The sequence below is a fragment of the Acinonyx jubatus genome, chromosome B2 (genome assembly GCF_027475565.1).
Source record: "Acinonyx jubatus isolate Ajub_Pintada_27869175 chromosome B2, VMU_Ajub_asm_v1.0, whole genome shotgun sequence".
Lineage (NCBI taxonomy): Eukaryota > Metazoa > Chordata > Mammalia > Carnivora > Felidae > Acinonyx > Acinonyx jubatus.
In genome coordinates, this window is record NC_069385.1 from 97,608,403 (window position 1) to 97,633,818 (window position 25,416).

General features: G+C 35.6%; 1 protein-coding gene across 5 annotated transcripts in view; it reads left to right on the forward strand.

The window, feature by feature from the left end:
- The window catches only part of HMGCLL1 (3-hydroxymethyl-3-methylglutaryl-CoA lyase like 1), a 189,056-nt gene that overhangs the window by 45,350 nt on the left and 118,290 nt on the right, over positions 1 to 25,416 (forward strand). For 4 of the 5 annotated variants that reach the window (XM_027057545.2, XM_015070139.3, XM_053222664.1 and 1 more), the window contains exon 3: positions 119 to 226. The exons of the other annotated variant lie outside the window; for it this stretch is intronic. In XM_027057545.2, the coding sequence (XP_026913346.1) occupies positions 119 to 226 (108 nt within the window). The remainder of the gene's footprint in view (positions 1 to 118; positions 227 to 25,416) is intronic. 5 annotated transcript variants of the gene reach the window in all.

A 25,416-nucleotide genomic window follows, 5' to 3' on the forward strand; every position in this document is an offset into this window, starting at 1 on the left:
CTACTTGAATTTATGCATCTTAAGTATGATTTGCTTCTGTTAGGAAGTAATTTTTCTATTTATGCTTCAATAGACACTATGCAAATTACTTATAAGATAATTTTTAATGCTTTCATAGGTTATAGTTCCTACAGACATAAAAATTGAATTTATCAATCAACTTTCCCAAACTGGCTTGTCTGTAATAGAAGTGACCAGCTTTGTGTCCTCCAGATGGGTACCACAGGTATGTAAATCCATAATTCCTTAATTGAGTCTTTAATTCAACTTTGCCAAGATTTAGCAAATACTGTAAATTGTAATATTAACCTGATATAATTACTAATTTACTATGTTTTTTTTTCCAAAATATTAGCCCATGCACTGAGACACGATTAAGGAAAAATCCCTCTGATGAAACATCTTCTATCCATTAAGCCCTAAAAAGTTACTGGGAACTCCATCCCAAGCCTACCTGAGTATAATGGTCCAATATGATGAGTAGATAAGGCTCTTAAATAGCAATTTAGGAGCCTGCTGTCCATTAACTACTTACTGACTTCATAAATTATCTGAATATCTTTAGGTGCTTTCACTTTCTTATCTCTTAGAATGAAGTATTGATGAGTTGCCTGATACCTTAAAGATAAAATCTCCTATTAGAAATGTAGATACATACTCGTCACTTTTTTTTTTAGCACTTAAATTTGCTAGAGAAATCTATCTATCATAGCAAGACAAAGGGAGTCATCTCAATCTTCTCTTAAGATAAAGCCTACCCAGATTTGACAGTCATGGGGCAACAATCATCCCTTCTGAGATTTGGCTCTGGTCCTTGAAACATGATTAGTAGCCATTAAACCAATCCCTCTCCCTTTCCTATCTAATACCTGTGCTCATTCCTGGGATCCTTCAATCTCTCCCTGGCACTTAAGTTCACTGATTATCTTCTCATCTCATTCCCTTGGTTGTTATTCTCTGTAATCCTCATTCAGTTACTGGCCCAACTGCTCTTTTTCTGTCATCCTTGACATCATGTAAGTTTAAAGTTCCCTTAACATTCTGCCTTCAGTAATTTCCTTGCCTTTGCTCTCTTCTTTGGCCTGTCCTTCCAACATTAACAGTCACTTTAAAAGGGTGACAAATCTAGGGGTGCCTGGGTAGCTCCATCATTTGAGCATCCATCTTCTGCTCAGGTCATGATTTCACCTTTCCTGTGTTAGAGCCCCACCTCAGGCTCTGTGCTGACAGCTCCGAGCCTGAAGCCTGCTCCGGATTCTGTGTCTCTCTCTCTCCCTGCCCCTGCCCTGCTCATGCTCTGTCTCTCTCTCAAAAATAAACAAACATTAAAAAATAAATAAAAGGATAACAGATCTGTACTTTTGGTCCTGCCTTCTCTGATAAGCTTCATCTAGATGTGCAGTCATTACCTCAGACTCACTTGGGTTGAAATCAAACTCCCTACTGACCATCCTGCTTTATGTTAATAGCTCATTTCGGCAAACATTTTTTAATTATCTGCTTCCTAGACTGTAAGAGTTACAGAGGTAGTGACCTTGTCTGTCACTCTTCCCCCACTGCTTAGTGCCTAGTAATTGTGCCTAGTTATTGTGAAATGAATAAAGAATCAATCAGCCTGAAATAATAATAACATGTCACTTTGAATTTTTTGGTATGGACGGCTGACTCTTTTGTTCATGTATTTGGTTCTATGTAATGAAGACCACAGGTAATTTCCTTAGGAAGGCACAAAGAGCTTTAGGAGACTAGACCTATTTCCTTGACAATGCCATTTTGTAAAATTGCTCACCATTATTTTATGAGCTGTCATTAATTTTAAGGGAATGTGAGCCCCTTGTATCATATTTAAGTCTTCATGAAATTGCCTCTGTTTGATTCAGTTAGTGTTCATTTCACAAATTTGATGACTGTTGAAGAAAAACTAGAAAGACAGGTATAACTTCAGGGTAATGTCAGAAAAAAGGAGAGTTCTTGTGAATATTAATTGATGACCAATCACAGTAGTATTTCAGGTATAATATTTTACTAAGATATTATTTTACTTCAGATAATTTACTAAGATAATGTTTCACTTCAAGATTTTTTTATTTTCCAATGATTTCGTAAGGCTGTTTACAAAATACTCTTCTTTACTGAAGTGGTGCAAATTGTCACCAATTGTCACATCCTGTTATTACACAACTCTGGAAATTGATAGATTACTCTTGAAACTAATCTAAGTGACATTTAGAAAAATGAGGCTAGAACGCTTCTACAGGACCATCCTTCTTGTTTAGCCAGCTTAGAGAAAAGATGGTCAGAGCAAAAGGGAAGGCTGTCCCTCTGCATGCAGTAATGAAAAACTGCTTTTTGGTCTCATAATGTAAGTAGATGTGTGATGGGGCCATAAATAAGATGATTTATTCTAGGCTTGGTAAATTCATGACTTAACCTATTGAGATTGAATGAACACTTCCTAGGCTCAAAGTATTATTGAATAAATGATGAAATTCTCATTGTGGCTCTTGAGGACAGCTGTGGTGAGGCCGAAGTACCTCTGGGACTGTGTTGCTGTCCGCATTCTGCCTTGAGCTTGAGTAAGTGACTTCACCTCTTTGGACCTTGGAAATCCCAGCAATGCTGCCAATAGCATGGGAGCACTTAGGGCAGTAAGGCCCATGAGTGGATTCCTGCATATGAGTGCCCAGAGTCCAGAGCACCTGGCTCTGACCAGTTCTCAGCAGGCTTACCTGAGTGATTGCCTAACAGATGCATTGACTGACCCCTGGACTCCACGCAGTTAACTTCCTTCTTTTTGATAAAAAGACTTTTTCTTAGAGATGAAAGTATGTGTTTAAATACTGCAGCGGACAGGTCCAATCTGAATAATTGAAGATATTTATTCAAATACTAAATATATGTCCTGTGTTTTTCACTTTTAATTCTCATGTGGGCACATGCATGACAAAGTGTTTCAAATTGTTAAACATCTGTAAAAAAGAAGCATGTCTGAATCAAATAAACTATCGGATTGAGTCTTCCAAAGTTATGCCAGTCATTTTCTAGATGACCTATCAACCTACCGAGGTCTTTTCAAAGGGTGATTGCGAGAATATCCCATTTTTTCAATTCGATTTTCCATAGTTGTGCTTGTGTTTTAGATTTCACTGAGATGGCCTGTGCAGAGCAGTTTTTATTGTTGTAGTCAGTGATTGTCTTCATGTAATTCTGCCCATTGCATTGCATTGTCATGCTAATGAAAAGCTGGAAATCAGAACGAATTCATAATGCTAATTTCTCTTTGGACATTTTATCTTGTAACCACTGACTTTTGAAGACACTGTCATGACATTAGACTCCTCTAACTTAAAATAACATCTGAGATGTGACAGAACAGTTTTAGTGCAACTGCTTACGGGTATTTGTGTGAAGTGATTTGTACTTTTAAACACTGGGAGTGTGGCTCTAAATCGGTGTTCTATTAACTCTCTGCATTTTCTTTTTCTTTTCCTTAAATATAGGTCATGGGAATAGTCGTCTAGTTTATGTTTAGATTGCTGCTTGTTCATTTATTCTTTTTTTAGCGTTTTAAAGCGTTTTTACAGTTGCCGCCCACTGTTGTGTTTGGCAACGGCTTTCTAAGGCAGCTAAAAGAAAAGTTCCACAGTAGCAGGGTGCCATATAAAACAGGATCCCACACCTATCATCTAAATGGCCAGAGATGATAAAATACCTGCCATTAAAAGAAAAAAAAAACACAAAACACAACATGTTCTTTACAACTTATCTGGAAAAAAAGACTTCCTTAGAGTGACATATAATATAAGAACATTTGAAAAGAATCCAGATAGCCCCTCACTTCTATGGAATGAAGAAAGAAAACATGTTTATAAAAATAGATAGGCTTACTGCAACTTTGGAATGTGGCTCTTAGTAGTAAGTTATTTAAATCATGATAAAGACAATTTCAAAATAAACTAGTGTTTTATATTCATCTTATTTAGCTATTTGGTTTTAAATGTTTTCATTCACATGAGTGATGAAAGTGAACATCACTTACGGAAAAATAAGAATACATTGAACATCCACAACACCGTATGTTTATGTAGATCATATGCAACGTATCAGCAAATGCTCCCTTTCAAATTCATTTTTTAACAGTTGGAAAGGGTGGGTGCCAAGTTATGACATGGACAGAGATTTTCTCTGTAAAAGTAGGAAAAAATCCTCAAAATACTGTAACAATTACTTACAAATTCGTTAAACACTTATAAATATAACCTAAGCGCAATGTGAGCAACAAGGAATGCGTAAACTTTCCCCTGCCCTCCTTTTAGTGTATGATGGAATTCTTTATTAGTAATGAAGACAGTTAACTGGATTGAAGTTTCAGGTTCAGATTTATGTTGGTGAGATGCAGGACGCTGTAGCTTCTGCTTCTGAGTGTTCTTCTCTTCCTTGCTCTGCCCTTGTTGAAAGGATGGGTGTGTGGAGAAGAAGCTTGGAAGAGGGTATTTTAGCATAGATGATGAGTGAGTGAGTGTGTGTGTGTCAGAGAGAGAGAGAGACACTCAGAGGTTGAGAGAGCACATGCGCACACACACCGCCCCCCCCCCCCCCCGCAAGTATTTTGCTTATGAGGCACAGTTAACTGATAGGTTAATTTCATCATCTGGGAAGTGTTGCAGTGCAAGTCCCATCCGTTATACCTCCCATGATTTGGCCTCTGCTGTCTCCGCAGAAAATGGAGGATAAATTTACCAAGACAGCAGTTCCATTTCATGATTACAGAAGTCCCAGTACCCAGATAGGTGGGGGAGGGTGAACTAAAGGAGGAACATTTAACTCTCTTCAGTGGAGGTGGCCTGAGTGTGCTCACTCTCTTTTTAAGTTACTCTTTGCTGCTACTACACGCTAAGATTAACTGACTTGTCCTTAACTGCTGTCCTTCTTGGTACTTTGAGGCTTTCCACATGTCATTTCTATAGTAGAGATGTGTCTGGTCAGTTATCACAGTCAGCATCAAGCACCTGCCAGTTTGGATCATCAGACTAGTCATTGGTGATGTCTTCATTTCCTTTCCTTAGCTCCTGAATTTGTAGTTGTGGTACACACACTAATGCGACTTCCTTTTAAGAAGGTTTATATTAAGGAAGTTTAAAGGTCGTTTTTTGTTTGTTTTTTTTAACAATAGCTTCTAACTGTATTAGGCTTTCTTTCTTTTTTCTTGTTGTTCAACTTATTTGAGCATGTTGAATTTCTTACGTGTCAAATAATAATTGGTTAATATTTGTTCAACGGTTGATCTCAGAAGAAATAGACATGCACATTTTCAGTAAACGAGCTCTGATAGTTATTAAAAGTAAATGGGTGCCTTTTACTCTCTCTCCAAAAATTAAAAAAAAAAGGTTAAAAAGGGAATCTTTGGTGGGTACCTGGGTGGTTTAGTGGGGTAAGCATCTCCCTCTTGATTTTGGCTCAGATCATGATCTCAAGGTTTGTGGGGTTGAGCCCCGTGTTGGGCTCCACACTGACAGCACAAAGCCTGCTTGGGATTCTCTCTCCCTCTCTCTCTGCTCCTGTCTCTTTCTGTCAAATAAATAAACATTAAAAAGGGAGGGCACCTGGTTGGTTCAGGCAGCTGAGTGTCTGGCTCTTGATTTTGGTTCAGGTTATGATCCCAGGGCTGTGGGATCGAGCCCCATGTCGGGCTCCATACTCAGTATGGAGCCTGCTTAAGATGCTCTCTTTTCCCTCTGTCCCTCTCCCCAGCTTGTGCTCCCTTTCTTGAAAAATTAACAAAAAAGTAGGGGCACCTGGGTGGCTCAGTCAGTTAAGTGCCCAAATTTGGCTCAGGTCATGATCTTGCGGTCTGTGAGTCGGAGCCGTGCTTCGGGCTCTGTGCTGACAGCTCAGAGCCTGGAGCCTGCTTCAGATACTGTGTCTCCCTGTCTCTCTGCCCCTTCCCCACTCATGCCGTGTGTGTGTGTGTGTGTGTGTGTGTGTGTGTGTGTGTGTGTGTGTGTGTGTCTCAAAAATAAACATTAAAAAAATAACAAAAAAGTAAATGGGCGCTTTTTAGTTTTGTCGATTGTTTCCTTTGCTGTGCAGAAGCTTTTATATTTTTATGAAGTCCCAATAGTTCACTTTTGCTTTTGTTTCCCTTGTCTCTTGGGGTGTGTCTAGTAAGAAATTGCTGCAGCCAAGGTCAAAGAGGTTGCTGCTTGTGTTCTCCTCTAGGATTTTGATGGTTTCCTGTTTCACATTTAGGTCTTTCATCCATTTTGAATTTATTTTTGGTGTAAGGAAGTGGTCCACTTTCATTCTTCTGCATGTGGCTAGATGGGTAATGAGTATTAAGGAGGGCACTTGTTAGTGTGAGCACTGGATATTGTATGTAATTGATGAATCACTGAATTCAATTCCTGAAACCAATATTGCATTGTATGTTAACTAACTAGAATTTAAAAATTTGGAAGAAAAAAAGTAAATGGGGATAAGATTGTGCTATGAAAGCTGTATTCACATGGTAAAGTACATTAGCTCTTCAAGAAAATAAAAACAAAACAAAACAAAATTAGCATATCAGATTTTCTAGCTCATTTTTTCCCGGCATTTAATGGCATGAACCACAACCTCTTCAGATTGTTTCAATAAGTCTAGCGATTTCCCACTGAGTGTATAACGTGTACCAGATATCCCATATCTGTATACACCTGTGTATTCACAAGTGTATTCACAGATCCACATATCTGCGATTGCCTTAGTCCTTGAAAGCTAGTAAAATGAATTCTGGTCCTTTTGATTATCTGCATAAGAAATGCTCAAATTTAGCCTCCTAAAACCTTAACAGCCTTTGTTTTTGCTTATGGTTTCTATGGATCAAGAATTTTGACATGGCTCAGTTGGGCAGCTCTGGCTAGGGGTTTTGCATAGATAGTGGTCCCAGCTGCAATAGCAGGGATTGGCTGCTGGCTCATTTGGGGCCTGGCTGGGCACCTCTTTCTCTGTGTGTTCTCAGAACCTCTGTAGGTGGTCTCTCTGAATGGGTTAGTTTGAATTTCCTCAATGGTGGCTTAGAGTTGCAAAGGGGAGTGTTGCAAGAGGCAGGCAAAAATGGTGTGCCTTTCATAACCAAGTCTTATAAATGTTACAGCATTAATTTTCCATTAATAATTAGTTGAGGCAATTAAAAAGCCATCCATTTTCAAAGATGTCACCTCTTGATTGGAGAGTGGCCTTCTAGAGGAGCACTAGAGGAGTGGGAGAAGAAATCTCATTGGAGCGGTTTTTATATTTTTGACACTTAGGTTTTTAAAAATGATACAGTAATTAATCTAGCTTCACACTCTTTCTTACTAATAACTAAAGAATAAATATAGTTGATTTAAAAAAAAAGTCTCTGCATTCTGAAGCTCCTAAATTACAAAAACAAAACAAAAACAAAGATGTTTTAGCATTATCAGGGCTGCTAATAATGACCTCAATCTTACCCAACCCCTTTATAAATTTGTGTGCCTCAAATGGGATTCAGGTTGGCATTTGAAGGAGAGGGTTTTTGCTCAGACAGCATAAGAGATGAAGGAGAGAGACAGAAATGAAGTAGAAGCTGGTGAAACAGGAGTCCTAGGCCTTTGCCTTCAGAACCACCTCTTCCCTGGAGCGAAGCCAGCTTTTTCCTGCATCCCAATTTCTAAACATGCACCAAGATGAAAGATGAGGCCACAGGAGGGGAGAATCACATCCTGCCCAAAGATGGGGATGGAAGGAAAAAGAAAACGCCAGAAAACAAAACGTAAAAGTTAGAGTTTGCAGTTTGCCTTCATACCCTCAAAATCCCCACCATCCATGTGAAGGTGGTGAGCCCACGCAAATCCAGGAATCGCTGTCTTCACTGTGGAGGTTATGATTTCTATAGACCCACAAGCCCTGCCTTCCATGTCCAGACCTGCTCAGCAGAGTGGTAACTTCTAGACTAATACCTTTCTAGATCGTCTCTTGTAACCTAGTTGGCATGCCTGGCAGGTACACATGATTCAGTTCAATGTGTTGAACTGTTTAGGTAATGCCTGCCTCCTTTTGAGAGAGTAGAGAGTAGGAAGTCCTTTTCTTTTCTTTTTATAAAAAGCAAATGTCAATGTACTCTAGAAATGAAAAGTCGCAATTAGATTTTTGTTGCTTTTTGTTATGAGGAAACACCCTGCATTATTTTAAGTTACTGTATTAAGATGTTTCTCTAGGTTTGCAGTTAAATTTTTTTCCTTTTAAGTAAGAATAATCAAATGTATTCTGAGTACTATACTAGGATCTCTCTACATAACGGTGGTGAATTTGATTTATATCCTCTACAAGTGTTGCTTGTATAACAGCAGGTATTACTATAGCTTCACAAATAGTGATGGTGTAAATTCGTATTTCTCCCCTTGGGGGGGGCAGGGTTTACCGACTTGTTTTGTATTGTTTTCTTTTGTTTTGCTTAATCATTTTCTATGTTTTTAAGCAGTGACTAACCTGAAGTGAAAAATTTTAAAGTGTTTTAAAAGTATTCACACTTAAATTATCACTATGGTTCTCACATAAGGCAAGAAAATTGCCTAAAGCATATTCACAAAATTTTAAAACACCTTTTGTCTCAGAAACAAACATGGAAATATGAAAATGGGTGTTTTAGTTATAATAGTGGACATTACTGTTTTTTTTTCTTTTTGAACTGGTTTAAGGTAATAGTTTGCAATAAAATTGGAACAAATATGAGTTGCTAACATTGTTCATATTATTTAGCATTCAATACCAACTTACTTTGCAGCTAAGATAGAGTTTTTCATTACTGTATCCAAAGCAAAAGTAAACCTGTAGTTAAGAGCAATAATGTCACCAGTTCTACTGGTCAGATTTTCTTCTTTTTTTCATGCTGAAGGTATAATTCAATATATTTGGATGTCTTTCCTCATGAGACCAAAAACTATTATTATGCTCAAAGACTTATTCTCAGAATTTACTGCTTTTATGATCACTTAATAGGATCAATTGCATGTTGACTAACAAATTGGGTTTTATTTTGTTTTTAGGTTTATAAAAAGAACTATAACAAAATGTTAAAACACTTTATCATTTTTTATTCACTAATATTGAATGTATTGCGTTTAGCGTATTTTCCTCTAAGTTTTCCTTTGAAAGAAAGGAACAGTGGTTCAAAGCTGCTTGATTATATTAAAATAATTTTTTGTATTTGGTTAAACTAATCTTAAAATCTAGTCTGTGGAACTGTCTATATGCATTGACAGCTGAAAGGTCTGCACATCATATAATTGCATAAAAGCTGAATATGGGTACATTTTGGCACAAGAAAGATGTGAGCCTAACTTATTAACGGTCTTTTCTGTAATACTCTGATGATCAGTTTATTGATAAATATTGTCAATCTTATTTTAGTGTAAACTCATTCCATTGGTGTGTCTCCTGACCAAGCCACTTAAATGCAATCCACTTTAAGAGAAGCAGAGTATGTCAATGAACTAAATTTCCTTTGAAAAATTGATGATCCTTATAAAATGAGCATTGAAAATGAAAATATTACACCATTCATTTTTAAGTAGATAGATGTAAATACATATTTTGTTAATATGTTTATGAAGAATTATGCTTTCTAGTTAATTTTTAAAAAGAAAAGCAAAGTATCTTTATCCAAATTTGTATGCACACACGCACGTGCACACACGCGCGCGCACACACACACACACACACACACACACACACATTCTGATCTAAAATGCCTGGTGGGAGCCTGGGTGGCTCAGTCGTTTGAACATCCAACTCTTGGTTTTTGCTCAAGTCATGATCTCACAGTTGGTGGGTTCAAGCCCAGTGGTCAGGCTCTGTGCTGCCATTGTGGAGCCTGCTTGAATTCTCTCTCTCCCTCTCTCTCTCTGCCTTTCCCCCAAGTGACCGTACTCTCTCTCCCTCTCTAAAAGCTAAACAAATAAATAAATAAATAAGTAATAAACTACCTGGTTAATTTTTTTGAAAGTTTTACAGGTGTAAAAAAAAATATGTAATAGAGAAATTAGATAAATATGAATGCTGAAGTTTATATTACATTCAAAAAATCACATTAAGCAATAAATATTATATTTGAAAACATACACATTGAGATATGTATGCTAGTGTTTCACTTCTTCCACATTTGATAAAGGACCATAAATTTATATTTTCACATACTGTATACCTGTCAGTAGAAAGCATATTTTATAACAAATTTTATTTTACTTTAAACATTTTTGCCCAAATTAATTTGTTAAATAACTTATAAAATTATACACTGATTGTAATTATAATTTAGAAGAGAATGTTTTACAACTTCTATGAATTTTAGACATTCATTATTAATATGTAAAAATTCTTTGAAGAATGCTGTTCATTTTATACATTTTATAAAGGTTTTAGACAACATCCATCTGTAATTGAAAAGGTTGATATGTTATGGTTTTAATTGTTTTAGATATTCACATTCATGTTTCCCTATTTAACTGCATAAATCAAGTAATTTTTGAAATACTAACATGTGAAAGCTGGTTCATGCCAATAATTCGAGAAAACTAATACAACTTCCTACCTTTATGCACTGCTGGGATGTGAGACCCATTATAAATTATAACACTACTCTTAGTTAAGGCTAGTGAATTTTATATTGAATTCAGCTTACAATGTATAGTAAGAAATGTATTTCTTAGTAACCTCAAAATAGTTATTTTCCCTCAAGCCTTCAGGTTGCAGGTTTCCTGAGCTTTTAGTGACATTATTATATCTACTGCCTAGATATAATGACATACACATTTTCTAATGCAATGATAGAAAATCTGAGACCTGACTTTTAACTCACGTATGAGTTGGCAAAGTATTTTTTAAAATGTTAATTTATTTTGAGAGAGAGAAACAGTGTGAGTGGGGGAGGGGCAGCGAAGGGTGGGGAGAGAGAGCATCCCAAGCAGGCTTCACACCATCAGCACAAAGCCTCATGTGAGACTCAAACCCATGAACCGCGAGATCATGACCTGAGCCAAAATCGAGAGTTGGATGCTTAACTGAGCCACTCAGGCTCCCCTGGCAAAGTATTTTTTTTATCCCTCTTATGCCTTGTATATTTTCCAGTTGTTCATTGTCCTATTCATTACTTTTATTATGTTTATTAAAAACTTCACTGAGTTCTTTGTTGAGCTTAAAAATTGAATAATGCATATTTACTAACAGTAGTCATGATATTGACATAGTAAGGCAATTGTAGAGTTAATAAGAATGTCATTACTAAAAACAATTAAAACTTAGAGGTTTTAGAATCAAGTGAATATCTTTAAATTAGTTACAATAAAATGGAACTTGGTAACCAGAACACATTAAGCAGTTGGCCATTGGTCACTCTAACTTTTTAAAGTTCTGTGTTCTGTACTGTTGACTAAAAAATAGATCTTCTGATCCATGTGATGGCCAAATCATTGTATATGATCATACAACTTTAACAATGATGGAATTCCTTGTCAGAGTAGTAAGACCCTTTTTGCTACAGCCCTTATTGCCAGCAAGATGATCTCCCTCCAACAACTCAGACTTACCCTCTTCTCATCAGTGTGGCTATCCACTGTGGGCTGAGGTGCCCTCTAGAAAGAAATCTAAAGAAGAAGGGAAGCTCTGTTTGTCAGTATAGAAGGAATACAATTAAATTTAGTATTTTAAAAGTGACTTCTTCCATTTATGGAAAATAACAATGTTGACAGTGTTATTATCAAACCCAGAGGCATGATCTATGAGAGGTAGCACAGTTGAATGGAAAGAAAATTATATAATGGGAGCTTTGAGACTTCTTGCCCCTACTTCAGAGTGATGTTGGGAACATGATTGTTTTGACTTGGGAAGACCGGGAGTGTGGTCACAAAGGCATTGACCTGAACAAAGAATAACTAATGTCTATTTGTTAAGTTTATCTTAGGAAACTGGGAAATGTTATTAAATAAAATTACTGGTTTCTCTGTCTGAAACATTGGTTTTCCAGTCTAAAACCCACAAATCCATTGGGTAGATTGGATTTGTTTTGTAATTTAAAAATTAATATTTGTACACATTAATGGGTTATGATTAAAATGTCCTGCATGCATTTGTAGTAAAAGAGTAGGGGTCATATGTTATTTGATTTGGTCACTCTTAAGAAGCATGTGTGTTCCATCCAATACAGGGCAGCACAAAAGTCCTTAGAACACAAAGGCAATGCCAAACAAGGAAGTACAGGAAATTATACACCAGACCAAATTAGTTTTAAGGCTTCTGGACTTAAGAAGTTTTTTAAGTGTGGTGTCAGACCATTTTAGTAGTGCAGCCAAAACAGGGTATTTGGTAGGAAAAAAAAAAAAAAAGAAAAAACACTAGATGTTCAATTTTCCAGAGATTTCCTGTGTTTATTATTATAAGATGGTGATTTATTAAAACTGTCTTACTTCTTCAAGCAGATCAAGATTTCCTTTGTGCTACTGAGGCTGAGATATATGGGGTTGGTGCAAAGAGTCTGTGAATGAGACAGGGTTATAGTACCCAGGCTACAATGCTGTTCATAGCTGGTTAGAGCATTTTCACCCAGAATTGTCAGGAACAGCTCTAGTACATTTTTTCTCATTACTGAATTTACAAAAGTATTAAATTTAAGAGGAGTTACTGCTCAGATTGAATTTTGAGTTATAGTGTCTGAAACCACATTATTTACATTTTTATAGTAGTAGATGGCATGTGTTGAAGAAATTGCACCTTCTGTATCTGTCTTTCCTGCTGTACTCCTGCATATAAAAAGTAATCCCATCAGTTATGTCTCATCTGTCAAGTGGAGATGGTAGGGAAATGCCTTCTGACATTTCCTTCTTGTTTTGAACTTAAATGAATGTTGTCCTGGGTGCTGGTGGTGCTGGTGGGGCAAACAAAAAGAATCCTTCAAAAATATTTTTTTTTAAATGATTTGGCAAATGATACTAGCAAGGATGGGAAAATGAGGGTTATAAATCCATGAGTTTAAATCCCATTCCTGACAAACTATAAATTGGTTTATTAAGCAGAGAATGTATAAACATAGATCCAGAAATAATGATATATCAAGAATAAGACATTCCAAACTGATGCCACTATTTTCTTGAGAGTTTTCTTCTGGAGTGGTAAGGAAAAGGAATACTATAGACACCATGAGTGTGTATTTCAGGAAGATCCTTAACTATCTTGATAACTGTGAAGAGCAAACTAGAAAGTTTAGTGCTTTCCAAACTTTATTTTTTAATCCATGTGATTTTTCCACCCTAGACGAAACATTTTTAGAACCTCAATATGTGCTACAGAGAGGAAATTACCTTAAAATATTTGTATAGCTGTCTCCCAAGGCCCTGGGAGGGCACTAGCAATGTACTCAACTGGCCATACAGTTCAGGGAAATTTACAAAAGTTAGATATTTTTGTGTTGTTTATCTTATAGAAGCTTCCTCTCATATTGCAGTCATTTTAGGTCCACATAGCCTGCATGTACCTCTGAATAAAAATGAAATTAATGTTCTTTACTGAAGCAGGAGTGAGGTCCTGAAGTGTACAGATTTGTCTTCCTTTGAGCAGAAGCCAGCAACAGCCTTTGTGACTTAAATCCACTGTGATTCTGTCTTGGTGATGTCTAGCATCTCGTAAGAAGTTTTGAAACTATAGATTCCTTGGTCCCACAGCAGAACAGAATCAGAATCTGTACCAAAATCTGTATATTTTTTAAAGTATATCAAATCATTCTGATAGTGAATCTAGTGTGGGAGAACCTGGTTTAGATAATTAAACCATGCTTCCCCACCCAAATTGTTTAGCTTGAGGATGGAGTCTTTCTAGGGGCTACTCCCTTGACATTGTGACACACAAAAATCTTTAGCAATGACTAAGATAAAGATGCAGAAAATAGATGCTATAGGGGATATACTTATCAAAGAGGTATTAGAGAATGGGCTTTATAGGCAAGTAGACTCGGGCCCCATCTCAGCTCTCCCAGCCACTAGTTGGATAATCTCCCTCATCCTTAGTATCTCTAGTCATCTTCTACAAAAATTGCCCCCTCATTGGTTTGTTAAAAATGTTTAAAGAGATGGGGCGCCTGGGTGGCTCAGTCATTTGAGCATCTGACTTTGGTTCAGGTCGAGCTCTCGTGGTCTGTGAGTTCAAGCCCCACGTCGGGCTCTGTGCTGACAACTCAGAGCCTGGAGCCTCCTTCAGATTCTGTGTCTACCTCTCTCTCTGCCCCCCCTCCTCATTCTCTCTCTCTCTCTCTCTCTTTCTCTAAAAAAAATAAACATTACAAAAAAATAAATGTTTAAAGAGATAATGCGCATAAATAATTCAACACATACAGACATAACATATAGATGAGCATAAAGTAAATGTTTGTTTTTATCATTATTACCATTCTTGGTAAAAGTAAAATCTTAGAAGAATTAGTAGAGAAAAAGAATCATGGTTCAAGATGGGTCGAATTCAAAATAGAATAAAGGGCAGGAAAGAAATTTGAGTTCATTTCAACAACCATTTATTTATTGTATTTTATTTTGTATTACGGTGAGTGGGGGAGAGGGGCAGAAGGAGAGAGAGATAATCTTAAGCCCCATGTTCAATGCGGAGCCCAAAGTGGGGCTCAATTCCATGATCCTTAGATCATGACACGAGCCAAATCAAGAGCTGAATGCTCAACTGATTAGGTCACCCAGGCGTCCTTTAACAACCATTTATTAAATGCTCCTTTTATGCAAAGTCTTCAAGGAGCTAATAATTTAGTCAAGGAGAGAGATACATAAAACAAATTATACAAAATGTGATGAGAGTGATGTTACACATACACACACACCTGTTAGCAATCTGGATGTCTTCTCTGGAAAAGTGTCTATTCATGTCTTTTATCTATTTCTTCACTGGAATATTTTTTGGGTATTGAGTTTGAAAAGTTCTGTATAGATTTTGGATATTAACACTTAATCTGATATGTCACTTGCAAATTTCTTCTCCTATTCCATCGGTTGCCTATTAGTTTTCTTGATTGTTTCCTTTGCTGTTCAGAAACTTTTTATCTTGATGAGGTCCCAATAGTTCATTTTTGATTTTGTATCCCTTGCCTGTGGAGACACCTCAAGTGAGAAGTTGCTGTGACTGAGGTCAAAGAGGTTGTTACCTGTTTTCTACTCCAGCATTTTGATGGCTTCCTGTCTTACATTTAGGTCTTTCATCCTTTTGAGTTTATTTTTCTGTTTGGTGTATTAAAGTGGTCTAGGTTCATTCTTCTGCATGTTGCTGTCCAGTTTTCCAAACACCATTTGCTGAGGAGACTGCCTTTTTTCCATTAGATATTTTTTCATGCTTTGTTAAAGATTAGTTGGCCATATGTTTATGGGTACGTTTCTCTATTCTGTTCCGTTGATTTGTGTGTCTGTTTTTGTGCCAATACCATACTGTTGTGATGGTCACAGCTTTGTAATACAGCTTGAAGTCTGGAATTGTAATACCTCCAGCTTTGGTTTTCATTTTCAACATTACTTGGGCTATTTGAAGTCTTTTCTAGTTCCGTACAAATTTTGGAATTTTTTGTTCCAGCTCTGTGAAGAATGCTGGTGTTATTTTGATGTGATTGAATTGAATATGTAGATTGCTTTGGGTAGTATAGACATTTTAACAATATTTTTTCTTCCAACCCATGAGCATGGAATGTTTTTCCATTTTTTTGTGTCGTCTTCAGGTTCTTTCATAAGCTTTCTATAGTTTTCAGTGTATAGATTTTTCACCCCTTTGGTTTGGTTTATTATTCCTGGATATCTTATGGTTTTTGGTGCACTCATAAATGGGATTGATTCCTTGATTTCTCTTTCTTCATTATTGGTGTATAGAAATGCAACTGATTTCTGTGCATTGATTTTGTATCCTGTGACTTTGCTGAATTCATGGATCAGTTCTAGCAGTTTTTTGGTGGAGTCTTTCGGTTTTTCCACATAGAGTATCATGTCATCTGAAAAGAGTGAAAGTTTAATTACTCCTTGCTGATTTGGATGCCTTTAGTTCTTTGTGTTGTCTGATTGCTCAGGCTAGGGCTTCCCACACTGTGTTGAATAACTGTTAGTGAGCATGGACAACCCTATAGTGTTGCTGACCTTAGGGGGGAAAGTTTTCAGTTTTTCCCCAATGAGGATGATATTAGTGGTGGGTCTTTATTATATATGGCCTTAATGATCTTGAGGTATGATCCTTCTGTCCCTACTTTCTTGAGGGTTTTTATGAAGAAAGTATGGTGTATTTTGTAAAAAGCCTTTTCTGCTTCTATTGAGAGGATCATGTGGTTCTTATGCTTTCTTTTATAAATGTGATTTATCACATTAATTGATTTGCAGATATTGAACCAGCACTGCATCTCAGGAATAAATTACACTTGATTGTGGTGGATAATTTTTTTAGTGTGTTGTTGGATCCAGTTTGCTAGTATCTTGTTGAGGATATTTTGCATTCATGTTCATCAGGAAAATTGGTCTGTAATTCTCCTTTTCCCTGGGGTTTTTGTCTGGTTTTGGAATCCAGGTACTGCTGGCCTTGTAGAATGAGTTCAGAAGTTTTCCTTCCATTTCTATTTTTGGAGCAACTTCAAAAGAATAGGTGTTAACTCTTCTTTAAATGTTTGGCAGAACTCCCCTGGAAAGCCATCTAGTCCTCGACTCTTATTTGTTGGGAGATTTTTGATTACTGATTCAATTTCTATACTGGTTATGGTTCTGTTTAAATTTTCTATTTCTTCCTGTTTCGGTTTTGGTGGTTGATATATTTCTAGAAATTTGTCTTTTTTCTAAATTGCCCAATTTGTTGCATATAATTGTTCATAATATTCAATTGTTTATTATTATTATTATTATTATTATTATTATTGTTATATTTCTGCAGTGTTTGTTGTGATCTCTCCTATTTGATTTGTGATTTTATTTATTTGGGTCGTTTGCTTTTTCTTTTACAATAAATCTGGCTAGGGGGTTATTGATTTTTGTTAATTCTTTCAAAGAACCAGCTCTTGGTTTTGTTGATCTATTTTACTGTTTTTTGTTTGTTTTTGATATCATTGATTTCTGCTCTAATCTTAGCTATTTTCCTTCTTCTGCTGTTTTTAGGATTTATTTGCTGTTCTTTTTCCAGTTCTTAAAGGTATAAAGTTAGGTTATGTATCTGAGACCTTTCTTCCTTATTTAGGAAGGCCTGGAATGCTACATACTTCCCTCTTAGGATCTCCTTTGCTGCATCCCAGTTTTCTTGTGGTTGATTTCAAGTTTCATAGTGTTGTGATCTGAATATATGCATGGTATGATCTTGATCTTTTTGTACTTGTTGAGTACTGATATGTGACCCAGTATGTGATCTTTTCTGGAGAATGTTCCATGTACACTTGTTAAGAATGTGTATTCCACTTTAGGATGAAATGTTCTGAATATATCTGATAAATATAACAGATAATCCTTCCCCAGATTAGGAAAGTTTTCTGCTATAATTTACTCACATAAAGTGTGTCATTCAAACCATTGTTTCCTTGTTCATTTTCTGCTTAATTTGTCTATTGCTGTAAGTGGGGTGTTGAAGTCCCCTACTGTTGTATTATTATCAAGGAGTTTCTTTATGTTTGTGATTGATTGATTTATATATTTGGTTGCCTTACATTGGGGGCATAAATATTTACAATTGTTCCATCTTCTTGGTGGATAGACCCCTTGATTATGATATAATGTTCTTCTTCATGTCTTGTTACAGTCTTTATTTTAAAATCTAGTTTGTCTGATATAAGTATGGCTACTCCAGCTTTCTTTTGGTGACCATTAGCATGATAGATGGTTCTCCATCCCTTACTTTCAATCTGAAGGTGTCTTTAGGTCTAAAATGAGTCTTTTATAAACAACATATAGATGTGTCTTGTTTTCTTATCCATTCTAATCTCTCGTGTCTTTTGATTGGAATGTTTAGTCTATTTACATTTAGAGTGAATACTGAAAGATCTGAATTAAGTGCTATTGTGTTTCCTGTTGAGTTGGTGTTTCTATTGATGTCTTTGGTACTTTCTAGTCTTTGTTGCTTTTTGTCTTTTTTGTTTTGTTTTGTCCTTTATCCTTTGAAAAAGTCTCCCTTAAAATTTCTTACAGGGCTGGTTTTGTGGTCATGAACTCCTTTAGGTTTTTGTTTATCTGGGAAACCTTTATCTCTTTTTCTATTTTGAATGACAGCCTGCTGGATAAAGAATTCTTAGCTGCGTATTTTCCAATTCAGCACGTTGAATATATACCGCTACTCCTTTCTGGCCTGCCAAGTTTCTGTGGTCTGTGGCAAACCTGATCGGTCCTCCCTTAGAAGCTAAGGACTTTTTTTTTTTTCCCTTGCTGCTTTCATAAGTCATTCCTTGGTGATGGTCGTTTTTTGTTGAATCTAAAGTGAGTTCTCTGTGCTTCTTGGATTTTGATGTCTGTGTCCTTCCCATATTAGGAAAGTTTTCTGCTATAATTTGCTGATACAGACCTTATGACCCTTTTTTTTGCTCCTCATTTTCTGGTATTCCTATGATTGAAACGTTACCCTTTTTTAATAAGTCACTGAGTTCACTAAGTCTTGTATAACTATCTTTTGCCTTTGATTCCTTCTTTTTCTGTTTTATTATTTTCCATAATTTTATCTTCTGTATTGTTGATTCATTGCTCTGCTTTGTCCATCCTTGCCATCATGGCACCATTTGAGATTGCATCTCAGTTATGGCATTTTTAATTTCAGTCTGACTAGATTTATTTCTTTATCTCCACAGAAAGGGGTTCTCTGTTCTCTTCTAAGCTTTTTTTTGAACTCCAGCTATTATTCTTATTATCGTGGTTCTAAATTCTAGTTCACACATCTTACTTACATCTGTGTTGATTAAGTCCCTGGCTGTCATTTCTTCCTTTTCTTTCTTTTGTGGTGAATTCCTTCATTTTGTCATTTTGGAGGAAGAAAAGAATTAATAAAATTAAAAAATTGAAAACAACACAAAAAAATAAATGAAGCTAGACCCTAGGTATGTTTTGGTCTGCTTGTTGAAAGCAGCTTTATAGAATAGAGTAAAAAGGGAAAGAAAATAATGGAAAAAAGTTGAGAAAAATTTAAAAATTAAAAAAATGATAGAATAAAATAGAATAAATAGAATAAAATCCAGTAGAATAAAAATTTTAAAAATAAAAAGTAAATTTTTCTCTTTATATCTAAAAAAGAGAAAGAATGAAGGAATAAAACAATTTAAGCAAAAACAGGAGCAAAAAAAACCATGAACAAACAAATTAATAAGCAGAATGAAACCTGGAGTTATATCCCTTTTTCCGTAGAACTGAAACTTTGAAGCACTCTATAGTCTCTACCAGGTGGAGGGACTTGTGCTATGTCTTCTGTCAATGTGTTTGGGAGGGGCTTCGTGTAATTGGCTCTGACCTCCATTAGGTGGCACTGCTTATATTACTGTGGTGGCTAAGTGTACCTGCGCAAAATGAGTGTGCAAGGGAGAAGTGGAAATGGCTTCACCCAGGTCCTTAGTCTCTGAACAGGAACTTCACACACTCACCCGTGATCAAGCACCCTTCCTTTGTCTCAGGCCTCTGTCCATTCCCTGCCTCTATCCTGTGTTCAAGCTGTCTGCCTACAAAGCAGCACCTCCCTCCAGAATTTTATCTCAGATGGGGTTGTGTTTCAAAACCCCACATTTCAGAGACCTCCATGGCTGGATCCATGCCAACTGTCTGGGGGAGGGTCTCCCTGAGCAATGTCCAGGTCCTGGCTTGCCCAAGAAAACATTCATGTGATCATGCAGTAGCAGAGGTTCAGAGAATATTGCCAGTCACACTACACAGCCAGCGCCAAGTTTCACCACACTCTGGTGTCTTTGTCCTAATACTAGCAAACATGACTGCTCTCCAGGGGATGCTGGGACCTTTGCCTACAGGGAGGTTCTATGGCCTCTACCAAATGGACTCCAAGCAGGGGAACCGCTTCTCCCTGTGTGGTACACCGACCCCTCAGATCCCGCTGCCTGCTCTTTGAGATTTACCCTGCTTCCTCACAAGAGCATCACCAGGCACGGAGCTCTGAAACTTCAGACCCTGCGCCCCACTGTTTATAGACACCTGGTGGTTTGCAACCTTCTCCTTTCTTCCCGTCAGTGGTTTTGGGGAAGACATTTCTTATTCAGTCCCCTGTGAGTGTTTTCACTCTTTCTCTTTCCAGTTACTTTCAGGAGGAATGCTTTTCTTGCACAATCCCTATGCACAGCACTCTCCCCTTCATCTTTCTCTCTGTGTCCTCTCCCTGTGAAAATGGCTCCCTACCCTTCACAGCTTTTCTTCCCCCAGTTCACCTTTCCACACCACGTACCTGCTGAGTTGTGTGGCTCGAGTTATGCAATTGTATTAATTGTATTAATTCTTAGATCTTAAATGTGGGTTTTGCCACATTTTTTTTTATCCATTCATCCTTGGAGATTTAGATTATTTCATCTTGGATATTGTGGATAATGCTGCTCTGACTCAGGAATGCAGATATCTATTTGAAATTTTGATTTTAATTATTATGGATAAATACCTAGATGTAGGTTTGCTGCAACATACAGTATTTCTATTTTTAGTTGAATAAGCTCCATAATGTGTTCCACAGTGGCTGTGCCATTTTACATTTCTACCAGCAGTGTACAAGAGTTCCATTTTCTCTACATTATTGCCTATACTTGTTATCTTTTCTGTTTTCATCCTAACAAGTATAAAATGATATCTTCTTGTAGTTTTGATTTGTGTTCCCTGATGATTAGTGATGTTGAATATCTTTTCATATGTCTGTTAGCCATATGAGATATGTCTGTTGCCTTAGAGATATGTCTATGGAAATCCTTTGTCCATTTTTTAATTGGTTTGTTGTTATTTTTGCTATAAGGTTGGCTGTATTCCTTACATATTTTGGATATTAACCTGTTATATATGGCTTATAAATATTTTCTTACAACTTGGAGGCTCCCTTTTTGCTCTATTAATTGTTCCCTTGCTGTGCAGAAGCTTTTTATTTTGGCGTAGTGCCTCTTGTCTTTTTTGCTTTTTTTGTCCTTTTGGTGTCATATACAATTAATCATTGCCAAGATGAATGCTATGAAACTATTTTCTTTCTTTCTCTTTTTTCCCCTAGGAGTTTTACAGTTCCAGATCTTACATTTCAGTCCATTTTGGGTTCATTTTTGTATATGGCATAAGATTAGGATCCAATTTCATTCTTTTACATGTTGTTATCTAGTTTTTCTAGTACCATTTGTTGAAGAGATGATCTTTTCTCCATTGTGTATTTTTGGCATCCTTGGCAAAGATCAATTGAACGTTTATGTATCAGTTTATTTCTTAGCTCTCTATTCTTCTCCATTAGTTTATATATCTGTCTTCTATGCTGTTTTAATTATTATAGGTTTGAAAATTATTTTGAAATCAGGAATTGTGATATATCCAGCTTTATTCTTCTTTCTCATGATTAATTTGGCTATTTGAATTTCTTCATAGTTCCATATAAATCTTGGGATTGTTTTTCTATTTCGGTAAAAAAAAACAAAAAAACAAAATAACAAAAAATGCCATTGATATTTTGGTAGGGATTGCATGTTTAATTTATAGATCACTTTGGGTAATGTGGATATTTTCACAGTATAAAATCTTAGAATCCATGAACATGGGATATCTTTCTGTTTATTTCTAGCTGCTTTAATTTTTTTTATCAATGTTTTATAGTTTTCAGTACACAGTTCTTCCACCTCCTTGGTTAACTTTGTTCATAAGTATTTTATTCTTTTTGATGCTATTGTAAATGATCTTGTTTTCTTAATTTCCTTTTTGGATGGTTTGTTGTTACTGTATACAAATGCAACTGATTTTTCTATGCTGACTTTGAATCCTGCAACTTTACTGAATTTTTTATTAGTTCTAAGAGGCTTTTGTTTTTGTTAATGTGGCCCTTAGAGCTTTTTACATATAAGATCATGTCGTCTGTGAACATAAATACTTTTACAACTTCCTCTTCTTTGCATGCCTTTATTTTTTTTTTTTCTTGCCTAATTGCTTTGGCTAAGACTTCTAATTTTATATTGAATGTAAACAGAAAAAGTAGGCATACTGTTGTATCCCTGATTCAGAGGAAATGTTTTTCACTGCTGAATATGATGATAGCTGTGGGTTTCATATATGGTACTTATTATGCTGAGGTAGTTTCACTCTGTTCCTAAAGTTTTATTTGTTGGTGAGTTTTTATCATAAAATAGTGTTGAATTTTGTCATATGCTTTTTGATGAAGCATTCTTGGTCAAATATTGACATATATTGACATGGTCATCCTTAATTCTGTCATTGTAGTGTATCACATTAATTTCTTTGTGCATATGAATCTTTCTAGCATCCCAGGGATAAATCTAAGTTGGCCATGGTGTATAACTCTTTACATGTTCTATTGAATTTGGTTTGCTAGTAGTCTTTGGAGGATTATTTATTCTGTGTTTATTAGGAATATTGGCCTATAGTTTTCTTGTAGTGTCTTGTCTGGTTTTGGTATAAAGGTCTTATAAGACCAGCTCCTAATGCATGGTCTTATAAAATGAGTTTGGAAGTATTCCCTTCTCTTGAAACTTTGGAAGAGTTTGAAGGAGGATTAGCGTTAAGATTTCTTTAAATGTTTGGTAGAATTCACCAGTGAAGTCTTCTGGTTCTAGGCTTTTCTTTGTTCAGAGATTTTTAAATTACTGATTCAGTCTCATTACTAGTTGTAGTTTTGTTCAAAACTGATTGAAACTGATTTTCCTTTTCTTCATTTTTTTCCTTCATTTTTTGAAGCCTTTCTCATAATAGCACTTTACAATACTTTCTTTAGAGAAGCTAGAAAGATGATTCAGTCTTTTCTGGTGTTTAGGGTTTTTTGTTTTTTTTGTTTTTGTTTTTGTTTTTGCTTTTCATTTTGTTTTTGTTTTTGTATGTGATATGTAACCTTATATACAGACACACTGCTTGAGAAGAATTACTACAGTTTTGTGCCCTTCACAATGAATAATTTTGATATATATTCTGTGATTTTTGTAAAAGATAACAATATGAATGATGTATTTAAAATTTTATATCTTGTGTTTTGAATATATTTCTGTTAAGAAAAGACTTCCATTTAATTTGACATTGGTGAAAACTGGTTTATCACTTAGAATTTTACACATACAATGTTTAGAAGAATTTTCTAAACTAGCTTCTGGCTCTATACATTTTGAAACTCGTTTCTCCTTAAATATTTATATACGTCTGGTCCCAGATATTGTAGGACTTTGTGAATATGGACTCTTTGCTTAACCCTACAGTGACAGTTTTAATAGGAGGTGTAATAGTATTATATGTAATATAATATTTATGTATTTTAAACATATGAGAACATTTACACCATTATTATTGAAGAGGTAACCATCATGAGCTCTCCCTAGTCGCAAACTTTGTGCCTGAATTCATACGTAAAGAAATATAAAATAGCAATTTAAAGTGATTAAATGGTGTTCCAGTCCTAATGTGCATTATTTGGAGACCATTACAGCAGACCCATTCTATAGATTAAAGCAACATTTTGTATCATTTCCCATTTGTCTTCTCTTCTCATACTTGTTCATTGCTCCAGAGCAGTACAAGCATCTTGCCACCAAGACATACCTCTCACCCCCCATCCTGTTTTCCTCCAACCTTATTGCTATTTTGATTATTTAGACTTTCTCACTCTCTTGTCCTCTTGCTTCTAGCACTCAACAGTTGACCTCTTAAAATCCTGTGAGAAGAAATCAGGTGCAGGATTCTTGTTAGAGTGAAGGGGAGGAAACAATTTGACTTCTTTAGCAGTTGAATGGAATGAAAGAAGGGACAATGGGCAATACTCACTCCTTAATGATGCTTGACTTGGTCATATGGACTGGAGAAGGACAAAGAAAAAAGAAGAGTGAAAGCAGAGTTCTTTATTTAGGTTACAAGATCTAGTTGTAAGACGTGGTCAAATTATATAATTTTACAGATACCACTTTGTAGATAGCACTGTAAAGATGGAATCTCTTAACATCTTTTTTTTTTTCTCAGATGAATTTTAGATTCTATTCTACACACTTTTGCCATTTAAAAACACAATGCTAACTTAAATTCTTAATATGTCCACCCCATAACATGGTACAATTTCCTCACCTTTAGCAGAGCCAGTGAAGAATTGAATAGTTTCTATGGTGATACAAAACAACTCAAGTCATGTGACTTGTTAGTGACTAAACTGTTATGGACTTAAAATAATAAATGTAGCAGTTTTATATGTCATCAATATGTATAAAAGACTTTCACATAAAATTTTATAATGCAGCTCTGGAACTGAAAAACCTGTACCACATGTTATCTTCATAATTGCATTTGTTCTGGGAAAAGAAAAAAAGATGTTAATCATTGCTAAGTGAATAGGAATCAGTTATTGTAAACAAGAATAGAACTTCTTGATTTTTCTGCAGTTTTATCTAAAATTAATTATATTTATTTCAGTTGATTGAACATCTCAGACATCATATATTCATTTGGAACTGAACAAAATTTACTTAGTGAATATTCTGTTTTCTCTTACAGCTGTTACTTGGAAGAGAGATAAAGTGTAATAGGTATTTTTACTTTCATTTCATTGGACTTGAAAAATGAAAGAATTGTGTGATTTTAAAAAAGACATTCTGTATGATATTTCTCTCCATAATTATCTGAAGAATTTTAATAAAAAATTAAGTTCAGGCTTTTTAAACTCTTTCCTTTTACAGTACACAGAAAGTTGAATTTATCATAGGAAATATGTAAATAGATATATGTGAATCATCTCATTCTATGAATATATTTGAATAGTTTCAAGCTGTATGAATAGTTTTGCTTCATCAAACTCTCATGAATAATTTGCTCTGTTAAAAACCAGACCCCTGAATTACTTACATTTAGCCTAGACAACACTTAGCTTACTATTTGTCATTATTTTAGTTCAGTTTACCGAGAAAAATGCTTTCTTATCTGTGCTACTTAAAACTCCAGATCACAGGACATTTGTGATTTGTTATGTACACATATACACACATTTCCTTCCCCACTGGCCTGTGTATTAAGTGTGTATGAACTGTCTGCTTCATTTATCTATGCCATGTTAAATATGTAGTAAGTGTATGAAATACTGAATCAATATAAAAATCATGAAATTTTAAAAATGATTTTTAAGGTGTTAGGATTTCTTAAAATTAACTTTGGTATGCCATCAATATAAATGTAATAGTATGTGTACAAAATATAATTGAAACTTCTGTTTTTTTCTAAGTTTATGAGAAACTTT